General features: G+C 46.7%; 1 protein-coding gene across 1 annotated transcript in view; it reads right to left on the reverse strand.

Moving 5' to 3' along the window:
- Positions 1-19,712, reverse strand: part of fat3a (FAT atypical cadherin 3a) — a 134,566-nt gene that overhangs the window by 76,670 nt on the left and 38,184 nt on the right. Inside the window, exon 2 of the mRNA XM_070905520.1 lies at positions 1,715-5,041. Coding sequence (XP_070761621.1) covers positions 1,715-5,024 — 3,310 coding nt within the window. The 5' untranslated portion in view covers positions 5,025-5,041. The remainder of the gene's footprint in view (positions 1-1,714; positions 5,042-19,712) is intronic.

Consider the following 19,712-nt stretch of genomic DNA (forward strand, 5'->3'; position numbering starts at 1 on the left):
TTCTGAAAAAAAAAAAACTCCCCTGAATAAAAGGTTAAATGTTTTTGTAAAGCGCTTTCAGATTAGTATTTGGAAAAGGCCCTGCCCATCGCAAATCACAAAGAACTTTGGGATCATGCAGAAAAACCACAACAGAGAGAGAAAAAACAAAACAAAACAAAACAATTGACAAAATTGCCCCGGGTGTGGAGTCAGAAAAGAAGTTGTAGCTGGGTTCAAATAGAATAATAACGCATTCCCCTGTCTGCCAGGATGAACACTGACCTTTTTGTCTCTGGAACAATTTCAAGCAAAGGCACCGTACACTCACTCTTTTGTGAATACTGTGTGTGTGTGTGTGTGTGTGTGTGAGAGGCGTTGAGAACACGCAGCTGCAGTTTGTAGGAAAGTTGGATTGGACATTTAAATGTTTCGTTGCCCCGTTTACAGTACGCAAATAGGGGTGGACACATGTTAGCAATAGGTTGCGCTAATGCAGTTTCATTTCTTTCATTTTCCTTGTCGTCTTTCATAATAGTTATGTTATCTTAACATATAAAATGTGACCAGCTACAAACCTGCCCGTCTCATGTGAGCACAGAAATAGTTGGGATGAAAATCCTGGTTCAGCAACATAACCACCTATGTTATACTGATTAGCCTTGACAACGCTAAGGCAATGACAGTATCCAAACATTCCCCACTGCCACAAACATACTACTGAACTGGCATGTTCAGTTTGAAAGAGAACGTATTGGTTGCAGCATACTGTAGCAGAGGTACACCACCTTGAGTGGATGTGGGTCTGTTGAAATGCTGTATATGCAGCTATGATAATGCAGTGATGCTCGCGGTAAGCTGGCAGCACCAGCAGCTCAGACAGAGAAAAACAGTGACCTGAGGACGAAAGATGAAATACACCAGCTCCCCTGCAAAGCTAAAGAGCTGTCTGCCTCATCTGTCTTGCAGGCTTTACTTCCGTGTTTGTTTGCACCAGATTTCTAAGACGGATAACTTGATATTCGACTGACAAAATTTCTTCAAGTTTTTCATAAAAAACAAAACAAAACAAAACAAAAACCAAACATATTTTCGATATAATCCACTTTGTGCTTCCTCCATGCATAGAAAACAATATTATGTCATTCTCACATGACAGCTCGACTAACAATGAAATGATGTTGTGAATTATTCAGCTCCTGTCCCATAAAACAGGCTCTTTGATTCACTTTTATTCTCATTTGACAATAGTTTCCCAGAGCGGAAAAAAAAATCTAGCTTTCTGGGTGAAAGACATTGCATTGATTTTCTCTGAAACTGCCCCAATTCAAGCATAAGCTGAACATGCCAGGGTAGCATGTAATTCTACATACACTCTGCATCTGTTCTGTCATCTGTCTTTCACCTAGCATTCCAACTCTCCAAGCCCAGCCCCGTACAGATGTCAAGAAAAAGGTATGGGACAAAAAAAGCTCAGGCAAATATTCCACTATAAGTGCCCTGAATATAAATACACAGGGAAATTTTCCAGACTCAAGTTCACGTCATTAACCAGTTCAGTTCTACACCTTTTACAGAACACCTTCATTTTGAACATAGCAGCCTTGTTCCACAATTAAGACTCTTTGTTAGCAGGTTGACCATCTCACATTTGATATGCTTTAATCGCAGGAATAAGGCAATACCGATTAAAAGCACGACACAAATAACAACATTTTCAAATAATAACACATACCTGTCTCCTCATCAATGGCAAATCGTCCAAGCCCACTCCCATCACGAATGGAGTACTGGATTTCTCCATCTCTGCCAGTGTCCTCGTCGTTAGCTGTGACTTGGAGCAGGGTAGTTCCAATCCGGGCATTTTCTTTAACTAATCCTGTCAAGGCAAAGTGGGAAAAGTACGGCGCGTAGAGGTTTTCGTTCACATCTACAACCTCGACCTCCACAAAGGTGACAGAGAGAAGAGAAACGGGCCTTCCCTTGTCTTTGGCCTTCACGGTGAGGTTGTAGAACTGCTGGGTCTCATAGTCCAGTTCCTTTGTCAGCCGAATAGCCCCGCTGGCCCTGTCTACCTCAAACCACCCATTGTAGTCATTGGCTAGAGAGTACCGGACCTGGCCTCCCAGCCCTAAATCTGGGTCCTGGGTTTCTAACCAGGCCACGACAGTTCCTACTGGAAGATCCTCCAGTGCCCTGGCTTTGTACACACTGGGGATAAATAGCGGGGGACAGTCATTAACATCCTCCAACATGATTTTCAAAGTGGTCACAGAAAACCTCTGGCTCCCTTTCTCCGCCTTGTCCCGGGCCTCAATCTTCAGGTTAAACGCAGAAACAAACTCCCTGTCAAGTTGGCCAGCAACATAAACTATCCCATTAGTGGAGTTGATACCAAACTGGGTGGTGCTGGTCAAAACAGAGTACATAATCTCTGCATTTGGTCCAAGATCTTTGTCAGTGGCCTCAACCTGGATGACATCTGTACCTATGGCAGTGTTTTCAGGTAAGACGATTCTATAGCCTCCTTCTTGCAAAAACTGGGGTGCATTATCATTAGCATCCTCTATGTAGACAGTGAGCAAACGCCAAGCAGTTTTCTGTGGCAGGCCGAGGTCATAGATAGTTAGGTTGAGGAGATAACGATCCCTCTTTTCTCTGTCCATGGGCAGGAAGACACTGATAAGGCCGGTTTCCATGTCAATGGTAAAACAGCTGTCAGTGTTTCCATCTGAAATAGAGTGTAGAATTTGACCATTGAAACCTGTGTCGCCATCGTAGGTATTCACCTTGAAAACGCTCGAGCCTACCTTTAGGTCTTCCCGCACAGCAATGTCTGTGGGAAAAGCTTTGTCAAACTGGGGCGTTTGCCGATTGACAGAGAAAAGGTCAATAAAACCTTCCTCAATTTTGTGCTGGGTGCTAGCTTTGGACTTTTTGAGTAACTTTTCGGCTAACTTTTGGGCTACCCTTGTCTCTTTACAGTTGAAACCTTTGGGAGGAGACTTCCCATGAACAACTGAGATGTTAACAAACATCGGATCAGAAAAGTTCTCACCATCTGTGGCAGTTATTTTGAGGCAAAAGACGCCGTTCTTTGGACTGGCTGTGGCAAGGGAACGTCGCAGTGAGAGGACCCCCGAGTCCGGGTTGAGGTCGAAGTACCCCCATTCGTTCCCTGAAATGATCTTATATTTTACAAGCTCTAACTCATCTATGTCAATCGCAGACATTGTAGTGATCACTTCATCCACTGGGAAATCCCTTGAGATCACCCCCTGGCACGCTACCTTCTCAAACAACGGCTGGTTATCGTTTACGTTTTCCAGGTGAATTGTTACATTGACTTCACTCTCTCGCCTGTAAGGCGACCCCCAGTCAGATGCTCTGACGACAAACACAAAGCTCTCTGATGAGGACTCAAAGTCCAACTCTTTAGTGGTGCTGATGGTACCAGAAAACTGATTGATTTTGAAGGGTAATGGCTGAAGGCTGGAAATGCTGTAAGTTATGTAACCATTTTCTCCTTTATCCACATCCACTGCAGAAACTGTTATCACATTGGTCCCGATTGATACACTTTCATTGACCAAAACTTCATAAGAAGACTGATCAAATGTCGGTGTGTTGTCATTGGCATCCTCAATGGTTACCCGCACTTTAACTTTGAGCTCACTGTCTATTTCCAGTACCTCGAGATTAAAGACATCCTGGGTCACCTGAGTGAACCAGCGAGTGGTGGAGATAACGCCTGTCAGGGTATTCATTTGAAAAAAAACTGAATCTGCAGAAGGCGTCAGGATATACTCTGCATCATCAGGCTCTGGCTTGATTTTAATAGCCTCTACAATCGTGCCTGGTGGTGAAATTTCATTCAGACTAACGTCATACAAATCCTGCTCAAACTTAGCTTCTGTTGTCTGCTGTTTCTTGACCATGATGTGGACAACCTTGACGGCAGAAAATTTCTGTGGGGTTCCCCTGTCTTTAGCCTGCAAAGTGAGATTACAGCCATAAGGGTAAGTCTCCCAATTTACCGACTCAGAGGCCTTTATGGCAAACTCACCTTCCTCAGATCTTTCTACGAAAAACTGCTCTGAGGGGTCTCCACCCACAATGACCACTGAGTCTATTTCTCCATTTAAGCCTTCATCTAGGTCCTCGACAGTGACCATGACGTACACAGGGTTTTTATCAAGCCACGAGGGGATGTGGGTGACCACATTCATGACTGGGGCATGCTCATTCACGCGCTCTACGTGGACAAAAAGCTTGGCTGTGCTGCTGACCCCATTATTTCCATAGAGCTTCATGCCACGGTCCACCGCCAGGATTTCTAAGTCGTACCGGTTCTGCTCATCAACGTTGACCTTTCCACTGAGAGAAACCACTCCACTAGTCGGGTGTACTGCAAACAGCTCCATTTTCTCCTTGAAAAAATAGTAAAACTCCCCATTGGAGCCAATATCTGCATCTGTGGCGGTAACTTGTGCTATACTAGTCCTGAGAGGGGTGCTCTCCGCTATGGTAACGGAGTAAGTGGTGGGTGAGAACAAGGGTCGCAGGTCATTCATATCCAAGACCTGGATGCTGACTTTAGTCCAGGTCTCAAGGAGGGCCTCTCCCTTGACAGAGGCTTTCACTGTCAATACATAGTTATCCTGGATCTCTCGGTTTAAGATAGCTGCATTGCCACCTTTAGTCCTTATGCGCAAGAAGCAGAAGTCACCCAGCACGTACTCCTCTGCCTTAAAAAACCCTTCATCATCACCTGAGGTGATTCTGTAGCGGATCTCCCAGGAGCGCTGGGCGAGGTGGATGCCCATTTTAACTTTACTGTTGGCATAGGTGCGTGCTGCTGAGTTTTCGTAAACCGTGGCATGGTAGACAGCCTGAGTGAAGCCAAAGCGAGGTCCATCCTGAGGCGCCCCCTGGGAGTTCTGGCCGCAGCAGGGTGGCAGCTTGAAGAGCAGCAACGGCAGCAGCAGGGCCAGGCCGAGGAGAGGGGCTCGCATGCCTGCCCACTGGCCCATATTCACATCCATCCCATCATCACTCCATCCTGAAACAGGAAGAGACACATAGACAGAGAGAGAGAGAGAGAAAAGTTAGGCATGGGGGGGGGGGGGGGGGGGGGATTTACAGCATTTACGGTCTACTAATTATCCATTGGACTACAGAGATTGATTGGAAGTGGGGAGGGGAGGGGGCACCCACTGTTACTGGGCAACCAAAATAAAGGCTGACATCATCCTTGTGTGGTCTATGGACACACTGGCAGTCAATTGCAAGTTTCAGAAAAACCAGAGGTGGTTTGAGAAGGAACAAAATAATTGTACGGCTAGGAAGAGAAGTGTAACATCACCAAAACAAACACTAAAGAAAATAACTGCAGAGGACAAAATGATGGGCTGCCACACCATGACCCTATCATAACCCTTTCCTGAAATACATGAAAACTGTAGCCCTGTGTCTCAAAGCCATGTTATATCTCCAGAGGCAAACCAGATATGGTTTTGAAACAGAGTCAAGCAGCTGCTGTGTTCAGAGTTTGTACTCTTTTTCATAAAGAAAAAAAAAAGTGTTTTGAAAGAAAGCAGCCGCAAATATGTGCCAATCTGGGTTTTGGGAGAAAAGCCTGATCCGGTGAAAGCCATGTTACGGCCATAGGAGTGCCACAGTGGTCTGCATTTTGATGACTCTGCACTTTCCACCACAAGGGATGGAGAGATGGGGCGGGAAAAGACAAACCGTGTCCGAGCGCACTGATAATAACATGCTGCTGAAGTGCACGGGAAAATCTGCAAATTCTCGACAAGCTCCTGCAAAAGTACAAACTTTTGTTGGGGGGGGGGGGGGTTCAGACAGGACCTCAATCCTGTCTTAAATTCTGAGTGAGAGAAAAAAAAAAAAAAAAAACCTTTGGCTTTGTGTGTGTGGCCACAAACCACCTCATCTGAAACAATGCAAACCAATGTCTAAGCCTGCATTTAAATCGCAATTTCAAACATTCGGGGAAGGAAGGCGAGAATCCACCCGAGTGAAACGCCAAAAACAATACTCCAGTTTCTGTCTGACCCGTACTGTCATCATAGTGTCAACTGCAGTCAGTAGGGGGGGTGGGTTTCGAGGACCTTCCTGCTGGAAGTGTCTCAGTCAGCTTTAGTGGGTCAGCACATCTCTCCTTTGAAAAACCACACTGCATTAACCCTTTGAACCCAGGCTGTGAACCCAGGCTTTTTATTGACTTTTGTGGGTCTTTACTTTACAGACGTATGGCACAGCCGCTATATGTCGAACCTAAGCATACCGTATACAGTATATACATGGTCTAAGATCTGAAACTGTTTCAGCGATATACCTGTATGCGTGTAAGCCCACCGGATAGTGCGGCTGATATGTCAGACGACAAAATATGGGAATTACTGTTTTAAGTAAGGTACACAGGAAGTGCATTTCTGCCCTGGAGTCAATATATTATCTGCATGCTAAACCTGAGCCGTGTTTTATTTCCCTAAAGTTGAATAATATTATGTTATATAAGTGTAACATTTTGGGAAAATGTGCACTAGGTAAGGTCATGCTGCATGAGCTTCTAGCAGTCCCTGTTCGCGCTGTAATAACGGATGGACGGACAACAATCACTAGGACGACTGACCCTGGAGCAAACGTCAAAACCCGAGATTATGAGACGTTATTAAGACAAGATCTGGAAGTACAGCGAATGCCTTTTTATGTGATTTCTAGAATGATCCTTTAAAGGACATGGTGATACCGCCACTGGCGAGAGCACCACTGTGTTTGTGTTCCGAGCCAATTGGTATGCACAGGGGGGAAACCCAGGCAAGGCTACACAGTGACCTAGCGGTTCGACAAAACAAATCACCAGAGATTGTTTGAGAGTTCGATACCCCGACAGCTACTAGAGTGCTCACTTGCAAAATGTCTTCAAGCAAGGCACTGGGCTAATTCAAGATTTCTTAGAACGCAACCAACAAGACAGTCAAAGCCCATTCATCCTCTTAATGGTGCTCATTATTACATGTATGCTGGACAGCATGTGCGTCTGTGGCACCACTGCCGTTGCTAACGGAGAGACGAATATACCCTATGGTTATTTTCACTGTTATTTCCCACAATGCCAGAGAGGCAGTCAAATTTGGAAGTGCCGGACAAAGTGTTCCCTGCTATGTTTGACACCACACACACACACACACACACACACATACTTGTGGCCATCAGAGCTCATTCCTGTCCCCCACATGTAGAGCTTCACCCCGAGGGCTGGTTGGAGCGCAGCGGGTTGACGCCGAGCACACGTACCCGATACGCTGCTCTGCTCTCTCCTTAAGATAATACTGTTGTTGAGATCAGCGACAACAGCGTTCGCGAGACCATCCCACCAGAGCGCGAATCCATCGGCAGGCTGGGGGCCACCGTGTCACACCCTGCGGCGAATTTCTGCTTCGACCTGCGAACGCATTTCCCTCTTTTTTTGAAACGTGCACGTGTAGACAGAGGTGAGGAGCTAAACAGATTGTGGAAGCTTTTGATTTTTTCCATTTCTGGTATGATTCTAGACCACACCAGTATGTTTTGCATATTCTAGGCCACGTATTACAAAATCATACTTGCTTTGTGTTTCGCTTTACTGCTCACCATTTCCAAAGCGTTTTTTTTTTTGCAGGCATCGCTTCTGTTCGCTTACACAAATAAAGCAGCGAGAGATCTAACAACATAAAACAACATCACATCACATCTGCTGGGGGTTAGGGTTTGTATCGAGTCAGTGGGACGTTGCGTTCGCGGAGAAGCGATCAAAAGGCGCAAGCGTCGCAGCGCCCGACGGGAGGGAGGGTTGCTGGATCAAAAGACATCTAGCAAAGTCGAAAGAGACGGACTCGCGCGCCGTCTGAGGAAGAGGCGTGCGCTCGAAATGTCACTGCTAAAATCCCTTTAAACGGAACTGTTTCAACTTTGGTGCAGCAATGCCCGACACTGAATTACTATTCCACACAACACAACACAAAATCTGACATGACTTTTTCGTGGTTTTACTATGATACACATGTACACACACACACACACACACACACACACACACACTGCATGTATCGAAATAAGTCTTTGCCAGTTGTTTGTAAAAGGTACAAAAAAAAAAAAAAAAAAGGAAAGGAAACCAACGGCTGCCTGGGAAGTATAAAAAAAAAAATGCATTCAGTCAACAAGAATGCAACATTCTGTGTGTGTGTGTGTGGTTTGTAGTTCACCATAAAACCGCTCCCTCATTACAAGTCACTCAGCTCACTGCTGTGTTTCCAAAGTGGACGTTTCTTGCAACAGGGAAAACAATCTGCCCGTATGAGATTATTCAACTGATTTCCTTTATCATGACTTTTCATTCACTCTGTTATCCCTGCGTAATGCCTCAATCTTTGCGGCTCCGAGATGCTGACATCTGGAAACAAAAAAACGAAGCGAGCTGTATACGTGTGCGAAAACACTGACCGTTTCCTCAGATTGGCTGATTATAACTGTTGGATGTAACCTGAATCCTAACAACCGTAAGTCAATCTACCAAAACCAGAGAGAGATATCCCAGTGAAACTGCTCAGGGCTCAAATATATGAACTTTATATGTTCAGGTCATTGAGATCGAGATCTCTTTAGCAAGAGAGACAATCACAGACATCCGAACAGGCTCCAAGCGCAACCTTGAAATACGTTATCACCTCACGGGGCCTCGCAAGTATCCCTTTGAATCCTGATTTTACCCTTAACTTCCTGCTTGGAAGTGACCTTTGAATCGTTGCACTGTACCACACAAGGTGCAATGGCGGGCGCGCTGGAGGCGGTAAATTGAAGCTTAATGCTCGGCAGACGCTCACACTCGAAATCATGTGCGCTTCTCTGCTCTCGGGTGCATAATTGCCGTGCCGTTTCTACACGAGGGAAACCCCACAAGCCCGCGTCTGCTAAATGTTGTGCCCCGCGCACCGCAAGGGACAGCGAAGAACAGAAAAACACCATCATTCTCCACAGAGAAGCCCCACTTACTGTCAGCTCTAAACACCCTCTCATTAGCTTTTCATTACAGGCTAATTGGGCCTGAATTGCGTGGCAAACAGCAGCTAGCAGCCTCCACGCCCCCCCCTCCCACGGACGCGCCGCCGCTGGCTCTGACCCCGCTAATACACAGCTATATGTCAACAGCTAACGGGGAGAGACAGGTCTGCCGGTTTCATTCGGCCTTAGTTACCAGCTTTGCTGACAAAGCAGCACATAGTGGGGGGCTGACAGAGGCAGCAAAATAATGTATAGCAGCAGGCTGAAAATAACTTTTTTTACTCACGCAAAAAAATCATGACTCATGGCACACAGAGAGCGGCGCGCAATGACGACGGCGAGCGTGTCCTCTTTAATCTTCACAACAGGATCTTTGTGCTTCAAATGAATCATTGAAACAAACAACAAACAAAAAAAAAACGACCGTATTTATAAGTCAATCCAACACTTCTTTCGCCGCCTGATCCATCATCATGGCTGCCCCTGACCTTCTGAGGCGTATCTACATGTCTGGCCCCCACACCGATCCCGGAGGGCCACCGCTGACTTTGGTGAAACTGCTCGGACCGACATTCACAAATCCATGACTCCAGCGGTGCGTGGGGGTCCTCGCCGAATCCCTTCGTCAAACACAGCTACACATTGAACTCGTGTTTTAAAGGTCACATGCTCTCTCTTTTTTTTTTTTGCTTTTTCCATCTATCAGGAAGTGTTTGCACCAGAAATAATAACTAAGTCTAACGTTTCACATCCTCTATTGTTGAACGTTGTACTTTCCACGTCCACATCCTGACTCCAAAGCGTTTAAATGACATACCGTGCTACGTGCGCATGCTAATGCGTCCCCTCTGTATTACTGGGCTTTGTGGGCCGTTGAAGAGACAGGCGCTGAAATGGGCTGCTTCTGACGGAGGGTGGATGGAGGTGCTGCATCAACGGACGGCATGCAAACGTGTTCTAGGAGTAAAGTATGGAATAAAATAAGAATAAAACGAGCATAACGGGTCACCTTGTGTTCGCTGCATAGTAGTAGTAGTAGTTCTACTATAGTACTGTAGTAGTAGTTCAATTACTACTACTACTTTGTGGGGGGGTTTTGTCTACAGGACAGAATTACTGTAATTTTCTTTGTAAAAAAAAAAACCTTAAAGAACTGCCATACCATCACAGACTGGGACCAGTGTCACTTGATCACATTGATAAATGTATATCTGTTGTAAATGTACACCCAGTTCAGAGCCGGAACAGGTCTAAATCTGGAACTGTTGATGACGGTTTGATGAAAAACGTGATTCCGGCATCATCACCATCATCGGACGCCATCCGACTTAAAATGGTGTTTTGTCAGCGAAGATGCCTGACTGCCAAATCCTGCTCCGCAGCAAAACGCTGGGACTGTTTTTTTTTTTTTTCTGTCTGCGACTGCGATAATTACAGCCTCTGTGTGCAAAGAGTGTAGGAAGAAACGAGCAGAAAGAGAAAGACAGACGGGCGGGCGAGCGGGAAGAGAGAGCACGAGAGGCGGAGGAGAACGCAAGCGGCGCAAACAAAAACCGAGGGAGGAGATGAGATGAGTGAGAGAGGGGGAGTGACTATTATCTCATCCGTACAGGGAACTGCAGCACATCGGTGCCCACAATCGCGACTGTCAACTCTGGTTAGCGCATCAATCAGCAGGAAGGCGTCCGCTGGGCCAGAAACACTCAATTACCCGCGATCCGTCGTTTGTCTTCCTGCTCCCCTCTCAGAAGTTAGAACTTAAAAAAAAAAAAAAAAAATGCATCAGATACCAGAAGTAACGGCCACTTCAGACATGTGTGTGGCTATATAAATCAATTTGCAGAGGGATGCCAAGTGTGTGTGTGTGCGCGAATCGTGGATCACGTGGCAGTACTTATTGTTGCGATTGTTTTCCGTTCTTTTGTTGATCTTTGCACGTTTTGAGCTGTTTCCCTTTTACGTGGTTGGGTGGTTCCTGCCCCGTGTTATCTATATAGATACTTGTGTTCAGTTCGTCAACTTCATCATCGTGGGAGACCTACTCAGACTGGTGGGTTTCAGACATGTGGGCGTTCAGCAGGCACCAGGGTCTAAATTGAAGAGAATACACTGCTTGTATTATGGGAAACGTACGGATCCAGGCATGCTAAGTCGGGATATCTCAGCATGTTCTTATGTCTCGTGCAAGTCTCTCGGGTTGACTGAATTGCTGGAGTACTCTTTCAACATCATCACGAATCCGTTTTTTTTTTTTTTATATATATTAACGCCCCTTCCCCAGAACGATGAGAAACACTATATTATCCTTGGCCTCCGCCCGATTACCCTACAGTCCAGTGCACCTGCACAGCAGCCGCCCACACTTAAACTCCCACAGCAGCCCACATTTCAAGACTCAAGGTTTTACGTCCGTCATACGTGGCGCTAAAACATTAGACTTCCTCGCGCTCAAAGAAAGAAAGAACTTAAGCGTCGATCGAGGGAGCGATGCTGCCAGAGTTTTGGTCTATTTTTAGGAGAAGTTTTAGGTTTGTACAACCCTGTTATTCCGTGCTACTCTGCGTTGAGTCCCACCCACACCTGAAAACAAACCTATGACCCTCCCTTAAGCAATCAGCCGAGGACAAGGGGTCGCCCTCCACAATGCGTTCTCTAAACAGAAAGAGAAAAGCACTCATCATCCCACCAAGTGCTATTCTGCTTCTTGTATTTCATTACAAGGCTGGTGCAGAGGGAAATCAGCTCAGGTTCAGCTCCTGGGTGCAGTTATTCAAGCCCGGCCGGACTCTGGAATCGTATACAGCGATGGTATTCCGTCAATAGCGAATCTGAGAGGTCACAGTCACAGTTACAGAAGCCATTCTCATGTTCGTTTGCCAATCTGCCGCTGCCAGGGTTAAAGCGTCACACCACAGTTTCTGTAACTTCACGATGGCCAACCGTATTTCGGGCATTGCATCTCATGCAGGCGCAGTCAGTTAAAGGGTGCAGTCAAGAGGGCGCTGTTGTCCCAGAGCAGAGCTTCAGTGATGTCCGGTGGTGGAAAAAGCACTTGGACAAAGCTTCAAACCCCAGGCGGCACCTCAATAAAGCCCATAAAGGCTGAGCTCTTCTGAAAAATGCTATTCCATGTAATGTCTTTGTTAGTCCATCACGTTTCCCATAAAACACAATGAATGCAGTTAACCCGAGGCCTATCAGTCCCAGTGACTGATCACATTATTGGCCAGATTTAGCTTCTCACAGATACACCAGTTCATGTTAGCAGAGGACATATCCGCCATTGTATTAATACTATGTGTGTGTGTGTGTGTGTGTGTGTGTGTGTTTGGAGATGTAGTACTAGGTCTTTTAATGGCTTTTGGCCTCTGTGGTTTAAGGTAAATGACACCTTCTTAATTAGACTGTAACACACACACACACACACACACACACACACACACACACACACACTGCTTGCCTAATGTGCTATCAGGTGGATGTAGCACTGGAATAATGGGGGCACAAACAAGTGGTTGTATATAATAAATGAGAGTGTAGACGTGCACCATGATTATTTATGTCGCACTCCTCTCTCTTCCTCTCTTACACACACACACACACATATCCATTAGGCTGTTAATGCTATCCAGTGCTGATGTCCTTGGTGTGTATGTAATCTAGCTCAGAGTAATGGATGAGCAATTAACAGTGAGGCGAGCAGAGCAGCACAATCATTCACTCCTCACATCCCAGTGTTGTCCTGAGCACACAGTGGACACAACGGACACAGTGGACACAATGGACACAGTGAACACACAGCAGAAACAGTGGACACACAGTGGACACACAACTGACACACAGCGGACACACAGCGGACACACAGCAGACACACAACAGACACACAGTGGACACACAGTGGACACACAGCGGACACACAGTGGACACACAACAAACACACAGCAGACACACAGTGGACACACAAGAGACACAAAACAGACAAAGTGGACACACAGCGGACACACAGTGGACACACAGCGGACACACAGTGGACACACAGTGGACACACAGCGGACACACAGTGGACACACAACAAACACACAGCAGACACACAACAGACACACAGCAGACACACAGTGGTCACACAAGAGACACAAAACAGACACACAGTGGACACACAGCGGACACACAACAGACACACAACAGACACACAGTGGACACACAGTGGACACACAAGAGACACAAAACAGACAGAGTGGACACACAGTGGACACACAGCGGACACAGTGGACACACAGTGGACACACAACAGACACACAGCGGACACACAGTGGACACACAGTGGACAAACAGTGGACACACATCAGACACACAGTGGACACACATCAGACACACAGTGGACACACAGTGGACACACACACAACTGACACAGAGCGGACACAGAGCGGACACACAGCGGACACACAACAGACACACAGTGGACACACATCGGACACACAGTGGACACACAACAAACACACAGCAGACACACAGTGGACACACAACAGACACACAGCAGACACACAGTGGACACACAAGAGACACAAAACAGACAAAGTGGACACACAACGGACACACAGTGGACACACAGCGGACACACAACAGACACACAGTGGACACACAGTGGACACACAAGAGACACAAAACAGACAAAGTGGACACACAGTGGACACACAGTGGACACACAGCGGACACACAGTGGACACACAACAGACACACAGTGGACAAACAGTGGACACACATCAGACACACAGTGGACACAGTGGACACACATCAGACACACAGTGGACACAGTGGACACACAGTGGTCACTTTAAGCGCAGCACGCAGGAGAGGACGCATGTCGATCATCAATCGGTGCTCTCATTTCCCACACTTTTATTCTGAAGGTCAGAGGTCCATATTTGAAGTCTCGCCATGTCCATGACTGAAACGAGACTGAACCCTCCACAAACACTTCTCCCAGTACAGTTTAGCAATCCGCTCACACGGACGTCCATGCCTTTCTCTCCGAACGGAGAAGAATAGAGGGAGCAAGCACACAAGAGGAACAACCTACAGGCAAATAGTCAACATATCAATATCAAGCAGAAGGATTCTGCCCCATTGAAACAATACAAGACCCAACAACAACCAAGTGTGGTCCGTATTGAGATGTGAGAAGGGCCGGAGTCTCGGGGGAAGAGGGGAGAGGGCTGGACCCCGCCGACCAATCACGTTCAAGGATGCTTTTTTCTGAACGTCCTCTTAGCCAATAGGAAGGCGCCAGCCGGCTCCTCAGCGCTGGTACAGTTACAGGCACAAAAGAAGAATACCTTCTGTCAGAATTCACACACACACACACACACACACGCACACACACACACACACACTCCTGTAGTGTCGTTACTCTCTTGTATTGTCAGCTTTGTTCCACTGCTCTCATTCGATGTGTGTCACATCACTCCTCCCTGTTTCTCGCACGATCTTTTCTTCCCTTCCTCTCTCCTCCCTCCTACCTTTTCTTCCACACAGCTCCAACCCCCCCCTTCAATTATCCTTCCTTCCATCACTCCTTCCTTCCTTCCTTCCTTCCCGGCTGCACTCCCTATTTCTCTCGTCTTCCACTCTCCTCGTCACTCCCTCTCATCCCCAACTCCTCTCCCCCATTCCTTCTCAATTCCTCCTCTCTCCCTCTCTCCCTCCTTCCCTGCATCCTCTGTCCTTCCATGTCTCCTTCCGCTCCTCCTCCCATAGCCTCACCTCCTTTCCCTTTCTCCCGTCTCCCTTATCTGCCTTGTTGTCTCACTCACCCTCACTGCTCAATCGCTATCCTCTCTCCCTCCTCTCTTCGCTGGCCCAGCTCCCTCCTCCCCCTCCTCCTCCTCCTCCTCCTCAGAGAGAGTGTGTGTGTGGGTGGTAATGCACTTTCAGTGTGTGTGTGTGTGTGTGTGTGTGTGTGTGTCAAGCAGGTGATATTAACCCATTCTCCAACTCTGTGGAGAAATCTGGATTTAAATTAGTGGAGGGTTCATGTTTCCATTTCCCTCACTCTTTTGTTCTTCCTCCCCTCTCTCCTCCCCTCTCTCCCTGCAGCCTGTGGAAACCCAGTCAGGACTGAGCACTAATGATTTTAATTGGCTTCTCTCTGTGTGGCGTCCAGGTTTGTGTTTTTGTGTTTTTTCCTTATCTCCTCGTCTGCACACAAACACTTATTGGGAACTACTGAGGGGCACAGAATGAGTTCTGTGTGAGTGTGTGTTCTTGATTAGCATGGGGTAGCTACCCCCCCCCCCCCCTTCATCCTCCCTCCCCACTGAGGGAGGTGAGAGGCTTTACACAATCAATGGGAGGGTTGAATAGGAGGAGGGTCACATTTCCATCTGGCTGCTCTCAGAACAACTGTGTGAACTGGAACTGCAACTGACAAACTCTGGACCTGGTTCAGACCTGGTGTTAACATCCGATGCGTCACCAGGTTTATTTAGCTCGACGGCAGCTACAGTGGAGCGATTACTTTGGTAACAAGTAACATTAAAGCTATCTGTCCACCCAGCAAACTCGAAGGAGGCAATCAGCGGGAAAAGCTTCACCAGAGTCAGTTCATAAAGTTGTGTGTTTTTGTACAGCCATCAGTGAGGCCCGGCCACCGGAAGCACTCCGCTCTGGCGGCATCTAACGTTATATATGCTTTTCCAACCTAATTCCTGTCTCAGCGCCGTCCTGCCCATCACCGTCTACACACGAGCACCACAGAGAGCTTCATCGCGCTCAAACAACGGCCGCTCGCTGAAGAAACCGACGAGGAAAATCGGCTTCCATTTTTAGGCCGACATGGTGAGTCTTCAACCGGCATTTAGTTTCACCACGAAATTGGGTTTACAGGAGGTGTGTGTGTGTGTGTGTGTCAGCCTTGCAGTCGCAAACCACACGACTGCATTATGTGGGGAATCCCACACACACACACTCACACACACACACACACACACACACACTCACACACTCAATGTTAGTAGTGCTTCTACAAGGACAAAATGGCAGCAGAGAATGAAGCAGTGTTTCACACACTGTCACCCGCCCCCCCCCCCCCCCCCTCCTCTTCCCCTATCCAGCTGCTGTGGAACATGAGAACCCCCTGTTTACCCTGAGAGAGAGAGAGAGAGAGAGAGAGAGAGAGAGAATGGACAGGGGAGATTGGAGAACAACTGTGAAGATAGAGGGCAGGTCTGCTTAATCACTTACTGCCCTGCAGCTCAACACGACAGGATGGAGGACGGAGGGGAATAAAGGGGTGGGGTGTTCTCTGGTTACCTGCTCAGTCCTAACACACCGTACCGCAGACACGGCTCCATTCTCATACGTGACTGAAAATAGGGCTAATCACAGGCCGAACACTTTGGTAGCGCTTTCCAACTTTGCGTAGAAAGGACTCAATTCAAACCCAAGTCAAATATTCCGTCTTTATTTATTATCATTGGAAACATTACCCTCCACGCTCATATACATGTTGGATCGTATTCTTGCCAATATACACAGTTAGTACCTAATGACACAGTTCTTTTTGAGAAACGTCCAAGGAAATCATTCGCAAATTGCAGACAAACAGTGTTACCTACTTCTTCCGACATGCACTTCACAACACAATGCAATGGCTGAATTTCAGAACCAATCCCACAACGATGGCAATACTTAAACCGTACAGTTCTAACTGCTAACTGAACTCACACTCCAGCAAATAAACATTGCACTTCCATAAACTTGCAGACTGACAAGGGACGGATTAAACAAAGAGCTCTAAAATCACTGGATCCTACATTTCACATGATGCAACCAAGCGGCATGCTTTCGTCAGACCCTCCCTGCCCGTTCTTCCCTCTCTAGTTTGAAACGCAGACACTTCCTGTACACCGCAAGCTACTATGACATGATTATGCAACCCTTAACGACAAGTAAACTGATGTGAACGTGTCCCTAAATCAGAAAGCTTTCAGTCTCGGCGATACAGAAACATTTTGGTCGACTCCAGATGATCAATATCCCACTCTATCTGTTAGCCGTTCTTAATTATTGCGTCTTTATTTGTTGAACACTCTCACTTCATACAACACAATAAAAAACAGATAATAACATTTACTGAATCCACCCGGCTTGCCACTCGCACTATTTACCCGGCTGCCTACATTATGGACCCACTCAGTAGTCCAGAAATGCACTGGACCAAATATTCCAGTTTCTGAATGTCTTCATGTTCTGTGACACAAAAAAAAAACAGTCCTTGCGAATTACTGACTCAAACACACATCAAAATGCAAACGTTGTGTTCAAGGTCGCTAACCCCTGTGATTCATTAGCTTCGGTGAGACTTTAAATGGGAAACACAGCTGCAAACTGTAAGTAGCCCATGATGTGACGTTTTCAAGGGGTTGATTACTTTAGCAGATTACTGTTTGACTAGCTTCAGTTGAAAAAAAAATTATGAAGAACAACTTCATAGCGGCCCCAATGAGCACGTTTACATCCTACCAAGTGACGTAGGGAAACCGCTGTCTGGATTACGTTCACTTGCTAAAAGCCAGGGAGTGTGACGTCGTTGTGCCACACAGAGGTCACAGTGAGGGGGTCAGGGTGGCTGATTGGATGTGACCAGGGGGCGGGTGGTGGTTACACATTATTGGAAACGATCAGTGTCCACAGTGCTGCGCTGTGATCATCATCCTTCCCCAACCGCGCGTTTATGGTCAGAAGTGAACGCCGTAGGAAAACAAATGAGAAATAAATAAATCAATATTTCCTCATTGCGTCGATATATACAAAAAAACAAATGCAGGCAGCATTGGACCGCAAACGAAATGTGCAAGTCAGTTGTATATGAGCATGTTTGATTTTTTTTATACGTGATGCAGTGCTTTGTTGATTAAATCTATGTGCAGTTGTGGATTCAATTTAAATTAAAAAAGCTTGTCCACTGCTTCTTGTTAGCGTGTCACAGTGTTCACTGTAATTTATTGTATTAAAAATGAATTGTCATAGTCTAATGCGATAACGACATTGCCACATGCTGACTCATTTCGCGACTATGCGCAGCAGCAACCCGCATGGCTGCAGGTGAACGTAACTTTGGAGGAAAAAAAGAAGAAGCACAGACGCTACATGACATAACGAAGAAGGCCGTGCATTTAACAACCGAGGCAACTGCGAACGCCATCACCCGGTAACTAAGTTGAAAACAGTCCGCAGTTGAAGTGGAGGGTTGGGTAAAGAACTGAGGGCACGCTGCCCACTGTAAAAAGTGTTGTTCACGTGAGCCACATGCTTACATATGACAGGAGATGACCTGCACATTCATCCAACTTACGGTAAAAGTGACGCCGGCCTCTGGCTGCAGCTAAATCAATCCCCCACCCAGGAACATGAATTGTGAAGGGCAGCAAACTGAAAGACTCGCGGCGTTCATTGGCTTCATTTTCATACTTAACGATTTCCGGGTGTAAAACATGTATTTGTGTAGATTTATGTATTGTTGGCGTACAGCACGGCTTACAGACAGAGTTTAATAAGTTCAGCTGTTATATTATTGCAACATAACACATGTAATGGAATCTCGGTTTCTGCTACATAAATAATGATTACGTAGCATGATCCTGAGGTGTGCATGAAGTGTTTTGGTTGCATTGGTGAAAACGCATGCAGAGAAATGTGAGTTGGCAATTGTAGAAAGATAAAAAGTAAACTCTCTGACATTTATCGCTGCTTACAGGACAAGACAAAGCAGAGGGAAAAAATACCACTTGGCTGAGGTTTGGCTCCAATGCACCCCCCCAGCTTATGGATCGGCTCCCCTCTATCGTCATCAAACACACACACACACACACACACACACACAGAAAATGAAACCAAATGAGCAACCATATCTGTGTCTCCAAGGCTTTTTCTCTACGAGAGAAGATACTTGAGCACCAAGGACAACCGCTACTATCTCCTCAATACTTCAGTAAGATGAGTGGCTCCCTCTCTCCCCCTCTCTCTCTCTCTCTCTCACACACACACACATTTCAAGTGTCTGATATAAATATGCACACATAGAGTGAAACAGCAGCTTTGACCTTGAAGCCGCCCGGAGGAGGTGCTATCTGATGCTCATGGTCATCTGGCGGCTGGATAAGCAGCCATCCCCGCTCTCACTCAGGCTACGCTGTGATCCACACATGTGTGGAGTCGGACTGCATACATATTCATGCCGCGCGGCCCCCCCCTCTAACTAACATTGGCTGTGCCGCTGTATGCAGGCATGGGCTGGTTCACACTCACCATGTTTCAGCGGTGCGGAAAGCATTCGTTTTTTTTTTTTTTCTTTTTTCACCAGAGAGACGTGGGTGCTGCTGCGATGCGAGGAGATACCCTTTATCTCACACACCCACACACACACACACACACACACACACTTCAGAGTGGGTGCATTGCAGAGAAGCAGAAATAATTGCATAAGACTGACTTCGACACCCCATTTACTTCAGTGGCTCAGAAGAAAGGCAGGGGGACAGCTTGAAGATATATGTGTGTGTGTGTGTGTGTGTGTGTGTGTGTATGTGTGTGAACCCACAAGCACTAAAGCAGTTGTGTGAGTTTCCCTGCTCCACCCCACATGATAGGAAACTAAATCCAATCAACCT

Source organism: Enoplosus armatus, chromosome 5, assembly GCF_043641665.1.
Source record: "Enoplosus armatus isolate fEnoArm2 chromosome 5, fEnoArm2.hap1, whole genome shotgun sequence".
Taxonomy (NCBI): domain Eukaryota; kingdom Metazoa; phylum Chordata; class Actinopteri; order Centrarchiformes; family Enoplosidae; genus Enoplosus; species Enoplosus armatus.